The following is an 8,059-nucleotide window of genomic DNA, read 5'->3' as shown; positions in this document are numbered from 1 at the left end:
GAACAAACGGCGAGGACTCCTGCAAACCGGCAAACATGGGACTATTTTTTTTCGTGTTTTATTTTCAGTTTTTTAAGTTGGATAATGCGCCGAGTTTGCGCGCAGGTGCATTGATTTAAACACACCTCCAGAAACGAACCGCAAAAAAAAGAATAAAACTTGTTCCAAAAGGATCAAAAAATAAATATGAGGGGGAAAAAAATAAAAGAATTAAGACGAGCCGAAAACAAGAAAATGATCATTTCTAACATTTTTAACTAAAAAACGAAAACATTTTTTCAGAACCCAAAAACTAATAAAATTGAGGAAAAGCTGCGTTTTCACCAAATTTACATATTTACAGCGTAAATAAAAACCGAACATCCGCCAATCTTTTGCAGCCAATTACAAAATAATAATAATAATAATAATTAAATACAGAACACATGTAACTGCCCCCCCCCCCCCCAGCTCCAGCATCCCTCTCCTGTTTCTGCGACTTAAACCACATTACTCCTAACAACAGGCACACATTTCCACGAGCGAACACATATAAAAATGAATCATCCTTATGAGTTTTTTTTCCTTTTGCCCCCCCTCCCCCAACCACCACCACCTCCTCACCTCCTCCACCTATCTTCTCTCTGCAACACAAACACTCAGAAGACAGGGGTTAAAAAAAGAAGTACACTCACTGTCGCCTGGTTCTTACTCCGTGTCGAAGCCCGACATAGTTGGTTTCACGCTCCAAAAAAATAAGAAGAAGAAAAAAGGGAAAAAAAGAAGACGAAGAAGAAGAGAGAGAGGGAGGGAGGGTAGAGAGAGAGAGAGAGAGAGAGAGGGGGGGGGGAACTTGAGCCCAGAAAGATGCTCACGTTTGGCTCTCCTCAATTATCCCCTCCCGTGAAGATAGGTGGCGTGCGTTTCAGGGGGCTTCTCCTCTCTCTGTGTGTTTGCACGGCAAAGAAAAGGAGGTGGAAAGGGAAAAAAAAATGTCATTAGAAGAGGCGTAACACGTCAGTCCCTACCCAGGTTTGTTTCCTGGAGTGGGTGTAAGACATCAGTTGTAAACCTGCCCTAGCAGGAATAGCGGTCCCTCCCTCCTCCCAACTATTTCTAAGGCTTTTATTTCTAAGGCTTTATCAACACCGGTGGAACAGGACCCGCTCACCGCCGCCAAGCTCCCGCTATCAGCCCGTCCTCGCAGCTCCTCTTCCCCGCAAAAAGAAGCCTCTGGACCCTCCTTTAAAAAAAAAAGCAAAAAAAAAAAAAAGAACAAAACAACAAAAAGAAAAACCCAAAAGAGAAAAAACAGAGCCGAGCAGGTATGTGCATCCTTACTTTTCTATCATTTCCACTCTTTTTTTCTTTTATATTCCTCCTCTCTCGCGCTCTCTCTCTTTCTCTCTCTCTCTGTCGCTCTCGCGCTGTCGCTCGCTGTCTCGCGGACAAATTGTGTCGGATATTACAACTTCCACGCGCTCGCGCCAGAGTTTGGGAGCTCCGAAACTTCGACTTACCTGCGCAGGTGGAGAAAGGTGCGCTTGGGTTTAAAAAAATTATTTATTTTATTTTCTTTAAAGGAAAAAAAATCCATCCGCTTTTTACATTTTTCCCACACACACACGCAGACACACGCCTCCCTGCGCTCTGCTCGCCGTCTCCCTCCGCGGTGTCCTGTAGAGGCGTCCTGCGGGGTTGTGACAGTCGGGGAGAAGCTGCTTTTTGTCGGGCGTCTGTCGCCGCACAGCCCCGGAGACCCGGAGAAAAAAAAGGCGATTCCGTACGGGTGTCTTTGTTTTTTTTATTCATTTATTTATTTCCTCTCGTTCTGGATCTTATTTGAACCATTTCTCCCACTCGCTCGCTCACTCAGCTCTCCACTCCAATACCCACTTTTCCCAGTAACGGCGATTTGCGCTGATAGATTCGCAGGCGAAACGCGCAATTTGGCTCTAATCGCTTCTTCTACTTTTATGTTTATGCGCCATTTGTGCCTTAAAGCTTTCTTTCCTCTCTCCTCTTTCTTCTTCTTCTTCTTTTGGCACATTTGAACAATTATCTCCCCCCCCCCCCCCCGTCCATCTGTTATTTATTAGCAGAGTTTGGATTCACTTTATTAAACCTGAAAGAGCAATTTTTGCTCAAGTGTTTATCGGGTGTTGCGTGACTTTTAAATCCCAGGGAAAGCCCTCCGTTTTTAAAAGAACAGAGTGACTGAAATGTGAGTTTGTTCTCCCTAAAAAAGCGCAAAAAACTAGAAAATGATTGTTTTGAAGTTTAATTAAAAGAAGTGGATTTTTTTTTAATATTTTGCTTACAACGGAGAGGAGGAGGTAGAGAGCGGGCTGTGAAACTTTCCTGATTTTAAATAAGAAGAATTCCGCTTCTCGTCCTCAGCCCTGATCTCTGAGCCGATCAGCTGAAAATCTAAATTAGACGGACACGGATCTCCCCCCCACCCTCCACCTCACCGCTCCTCTCCTCTCCTTCCTTTCCCCTATTTCTCCCATTTTTTCTTTCCTCCTCTCTCTCTTTGAAACGATCTGTCCCTCCGATCCAACACGCATTTTCAGCTTCTCGTCCGGGGCGCAAGTGGATGTGGATCACTCTCACACCCCTCCTCCTCCTCCTTCTACTACTTCACCACCACCACCACTACCTCCTCCTTCCCTTCACCCCAACTCACATTGTTGGTGCTGGTGTGTGTGTCTGTGTGTGTTTTCAGATCTCAAGCTGAAATCAAGGAATCGAGTCCATGCGAGCTGCCATCTGATCCCACACACACACTTATCAATGAAGCAGGAGATCATGGCGGATGGCCCCAGGTGTAAGAGGCGAAAACAAGCCAACCCGAGACGGAAAAACGGTAAGAGAAAAGATGACGGGACGCAAAGCTGCTGCTGTTGTTGTTGTGGTGTTAGTGATGGTGGTGGTTGTGTGTGTGTGTGTGTGTGTGTAGTGTAGAGGTGGTGGTATCTTTGGATGTAAGCCCGCTTTCAAGGCTTCTCGCTGCGGTTCAGGGGTGTGTGTGTGTGTGTGTGAGAGAGAGAGAGAGAGTCCGCGTTCATTCGGGCTTAAAAAATAAATTATTATGACTATTTACTTTATTTAGTTTTTACGCGTGGATGTAAAGAGAGCGTTACCCCGGGAGAGAAAGTGTGCGTAAATGCGTCCTAGGATTCAGTTTCTCTGTCCTTTTTTTATTTTATTTTATTTTTTTTAGTTATTTATAATTTGAAATAATAGCGGCTTTTAATTGTGGTGAAGCGAGGGGGAGGGTGGAGGGGGTGAAGATTGTCAGGAGGCTTGTGTTGAAAAAAACAAAACAAAAAAAAAGTCCAAAAATGTTAAATAGTGAGAATAAACTTGTGGATGTTGGAAAGTTTGGCGGTTGCCGGCTGCTTTCTCTTTGGGGAAAAAAAGAGAAAAGACAAGAAAAATCGGCCATGGGGGAGGACTGAGTGTCTGCCTGAGTGTAGTGGTCACTGGCTGTGGAGGAAAAAAAGTCCAGTCTTGTGACTTTGAGTTTTTAATCCACGCGCTGGCACTCCGTGACCACCACACACAAAAACACACACACACTTTCCCCCTCTATTTCTATAATAAATCCACGCTAATGGGCCTTTATATTCTTTCTTTTTCATTAGTATTTTTCGAAGTCTTTGAACGCCTCACTGTCGCTGCTTTTCCGGGACATATCTCACAGGAGGTGGCACTTGGCTTCTCTGGTTCACTTTTTTCCTTTTTTGAATTTTTTTTAAACGATTAAAAAAACAACAACAACAACAACAACTTTATTTTCCTATCAGTAAGTGAAGGCAGCACGAGAGGCTTGTATAAATAGGGTGACATGTCCGATAAATGCTGGACATTAATTGGGTCTGGACTGGGGAGCGCTGGAGGTGGAGATTTGTTGCTTTTCTTCCTCCATTTGACTGCACCACACTTTTCCCCACAAGAGGCAAATCTGCAGTGACATTTCCTGGCCCCCGTTATTCCTGATTATTCCATACAGGCTCAGAGAGAGAGAGTGTGTGTGTGTGTAAGTGTGTGTGATTCAGCAGGTTTTTATTTGCAGTTTTTAATTTTAAAAGAAAGGAAAGACAGAGAGAGAGAGAAAACTGTGCCCCCACAGGTTATTTATCTAGATCAGATTTCACTTATTGATCCCGCACAATCGATGGCAGACAAGCATTTTGTTCCACGCTTAAAGAGCCTCACAACAGTGCAGGAGATCTCTCACGTTCTGGATCTGCGGCAAGATGGAATAACAAGGACGGAAGAGATGTGATGGTGTGTGTGTGTGTGTGTGTGTGTGTGTGCATTTTAGCCTTGGCCACCTGTTTTGGTTAAAAAGGAAATAAAAATAATAATAATAATAATAGGAGCACAAATATCATTTTCACACCCTTAAACCTGACGGAGCTCTGGCACGGCTGCAGGGAGATTATTTTTATCCGTTGTAGGGAAAGCATGCAGCGTATTCCCGTCTTCTTCTTCTTCTTCTTTCCTTATTTTAAAAGAAAGTACATTTATTAAAAAAAAAAAGTCAAACAAGCCCTCTCTGATGACACCCCCCCCTACTATTCCCTTCTTCCTCCTCACTCCTCAACCCCTCACCCCCCACCCCCCCCAACCCCCCTCCTCTGGGAATTCAGAGGCTTATTGAGGCTTGGCCACTCTCTCCTCTCTGTCCTCTTCCTGCCCGGGCTCGGGTCGCTCGGAGGGGATGGCGGTTTGTTTACGGCTCGGCTGCCACACTTAAAAACAAAACACAGATTTAAAAATGAAGAAGAAGAAGAAGGAGGAATGCTAAATATTCCAGCAGATGGATGTCGAGTTAGGCGCACTAACTGGCAAATCAGATGAATGTACACAAATGCGATATACGTTGAATTAGAGCTGGTGTCTCTGAGGCGGCGGTGCGCTAATTCTAATTTGTGTGCCACCTGTTTTGTTATGTTTTTTTTTTACTATTTTTTTAAAAATAGAAATAACACACACACACACACCCCTTCCTCCTCCTCCTCCTCTTCTTCGGTGGAGCGCTTTCTTGGAGCCCCTCTTTGACATTCTCCTCCAGATGACTGTTGGCCTTCAGGGTTGGAGTTGCTGCCCTCGCTCTCACGTCATGTGGTATTTAACAGCGCAGTTCGCCACTTATCCCTCTCCCAAAAAAAACCCGCCTCTCTTGCAGATTTCCGAGGAAAATATTTTTTATGAAAAAGCGCAGAAATGACATTTTTTTATTCTCACACGACTGTTAGAACCACCGCAGAGAGAGGGAGAAGAGAGAGAGAGGGTCTCTTCTTCCTGCTGTGAAACTCGATCTCAGCAGCGTGAAGCGTTTGAGAGTTTGGCCTTCGCCAGGTGTTGCTTGTCACATCCAGCTGTGACAGCACACACACTCACACACACACACACACACACACGGACACACACACACACAGACATACACACACCTGTCCTTATTTTCTTATTACTCAACCAGCATCAAAAACAAAAAAGAAACCACGAAAAGCTCGACTCTGTTTTTGCAGTTTGGACTCCCTGCACGAGGAGAGGAGGAAGGAGGAAACACACATGTTGCAGATGTTGCAGGTGCTTTTCCCGTCCTGCTTTCTTTTTTCCTTTTCTTTTTTTCTTTTTCGGTGATTCTTCGCCCTCCAAAATACTCCTATTACATAATCCGAAGCAGTCCGAATCCTGCTCTCTATCTATTGCTGACTCTTTCTCCTCAGTTGTGCGAATGTTGTCACATATTTATGAGTAAAATGGAGGAAGAAACCATCTTTTTATTCTTCTTCTATTCTGCTTGTTTTTTTTAAAGTTGTGTTTGGAGCATCTGCAGTCAAAAATTTAGGGGGGTGAGGGCGACTAAGCAAAAAGAGAAGGAAGAGGTTGGGGGTGAGGAGGAGGAGGTTTCACGGGGCGCTCGCGGACAATTGATTGTCAGCGGTAATGTGTTTCATTTACATGTTTATACCGTCAATAGTGGCGAACAAGGGGGGGGGGCTGGGGGTGTCCACGGCACGCCATTCACTGCTGCCATTCCCATACGGGCTGGCGATTGTTGTGCACCAGCAGACAGAGCAGGAGAAGAAAGAAAGAAAGGACAGAGAGAAAGAGTTCAGCTGTGCGTTATTTTCTTTAAGTGAAATGATGACATCAGGCAGGGACGACTCCTCCGAGCCTCCTGCCTGTCACTTGCACTGCTTCGGCATCGAGAGGCCCGATATTCCTCCTGCACGGAGCTAAATATATCTGTGAATGAGATTGCTGTGGAGGGAGGAAAAGCAAAAACATAAACAAAAATATATTCAAAGGAAAATAGAAAAGGAGGGACTTTTTATTCCTTATAAAATTCCTGTGATTGGGATTTATTTCGGAGATGCGGTGTGATGTCTGCTCCTCTTAGCGTGTGCTTTCCACCAGGAATTAAATCAGGAATGTTGCTCGGGCTGCAGCACATGCACTTTTTTTTCTTCGACTTCTTCCTCTTTTTTTTCATGCTTTGATAAGGCAGATAAAAGCAAATAGCATGGCTTGTGGCTCCCCCCCCCCCCCCCCCCCCCAACACACACACACATATTTTTAAAAAAGGAGGAGAGGTAGAAGCTAATGATCATCTCACCTTCATCCTAAACGCAGGACAGCAAACTTTCATCAATTCCCTCCTCCACCTTCTTTTAATTTTTATTATTATATCTCCCCCCCCCCCCCCCCCCCCCCCCCCCCCACACACACACACAGACACACACACACGCACCACACACCCCAGGGGAAAAAAGGCATTTTTTTTACACTTCTTTTCTTAAAAAAACCAAAAAAACTCCTTCCTCCTCTTCTTCCTCCTTCCTCCTCGACCGCCCTGCCTACTTGTGTGGAGATATTTTTTCCGCCTGGCGGCCAGAGAACACACACTCACAGAGGCACGGCGAGCCCGGACCCCCTGACACCGCGGGTCTTTGGAATGCCTTAGGTACGATTTCACTTTCGCTCACATCAATGCTGACCTGAATGCCTTTCATATCTGATCCGCCGCGTCTCTCCTGGTAAACATCCCCCCGGGGGGAGGAGGAGGGAGGGAGGAAGAGGAGAGTAGAGAGGGGTGGGGGGGAACAAAGAAAAGGAGCTCCTCTTCTCCTCCTTCTTCTTCTCCTTCTTCTTCTCCTCCTTCTTCTCCCTCTTAATCACAATTCAGCCCCTTTCGCCGCCAGCAGCAGGGCTCGCACATTTGCATTCAGCATCAGGAAGAAAAAAAAGGGCCTGAGATGAAAAGGGGGGCGAGAGAGAGAGGAGAGAAAAAAGGGAGACGAGGAAAGGGGGGAAAACTAGAGGTGGGTGGGTGGTGGGAGAGAAATAACTAGGGTGTTTGTGGTTGTTTGTTGGTTGTCCCCTGGTTACAAGCCTTTTATAGCCTCCCTTACTCCATTGCAAGGGTCCCCGGGCCCCTCCTGACAGACAGATAGTGTTACGAGATGCCCACACTATTCGTGGCCACTCACACTTAAGAAGAAGGAGGAGAAGAAGAGAGAGGTATAAAAAAAAGAAAAAGATCCTGGCTGCGACCGATTGGATTGTGCACAAAGAAGGAGATAAGAGTCGGGAGCAGGTGTCTGCACGATGCGCTTTTTTTCCCTCTGCTTCTTCTTCCTCTGTTTGGCACCAACTTCTCGGCAACTTTGCACGTGAATTCAAATAAATAAATAAAATAGTAGCCGCAGTCTTTAATTATTTATCTGTTATCGTCGGATTGCCAGAGCTGTAAAGTGTTGGATGGATGGAGAGGCGGGGGTATCATGTGATCTGGATTTCAGTTTTCCTTTCATCCCTTCCTCACCCACAACTTTCCTCTCTTTATTTTTTTTCTTTCCTCTTTCTTTTCGGTTAAGAAGAAGGATTATCGGTACACCTTCCCTCCCTCCCTACTGGCCCAAGCTGCGCAGGATTTAGGCAGATTTACTTCAGCAAACACCTTTGGACACTGGGGCTTGTTGGTGGTGGTGGTGGATGGGGGGGGGGGAGAGAGAGAGGAATACGAGTCTGTTTGCAAAAGGGGCCTTTTGTTCGGAGA

The 8,059-nt window shown here is 45.6% G+C and overlaps 1 protein-coding gene across 5 annotated transcripts in view; it reads left to right on the top strand.

Moving 5' to 3' along the window:
* The first annotated feature begins 991 nt into the window (after positions 1–991).
* Positions 992–8,059, top strand: part of zeb2b (zinc finger E-box binding homeobox 2b) — a 99,699-nt gene continuing 92,631 nt past the window's right edge. For 4 of the 5 annotated variants that reach the window (XM_085347219.1, XM_085347217.1, XM_085347218.1 and 1 more), the window contains exons 1-2: positions 992–1,304; positions 2,708–2,848. In XM_085347219.1, coding sequence (XP_085203345.1) covers positions 2,776–2,848 — 73 coding nt within the window. In that variant the 5' untranslated portion in view covers positions 992–1,304; positions 2,708–2,775. Of the gene's footprint in view, positions 1,305–1,437; positions 1,518–2,707; positions 2,849–8,059 lie in introns of those variants that run through there. The other variant, XM_085347216.1, reaches the window with a different exon arrangement.

This window comes from Diplotaxodon limnothrissa, linkage group LG23 (assembly GCF_057381915.1).
Source record: "Diplotaxodon limnothrissa isolate DT_005_m linkage group LG23, D_limnothrissa_male_GT1.1, whole genome shotgun sequence".
In the NCBI taxonomy this organism is placed as follows: Eukaryota; Metazoa; Chordata; class Actinopteri; order Cichliformes; family Cichlidae; genus Diplotaxodon; species Diplotaxodon limnothrissa.
Note: the sequence above shows the minus strand (reverse complement) of the source record. Positions and strands in the feature narration are given on the sequence as shown.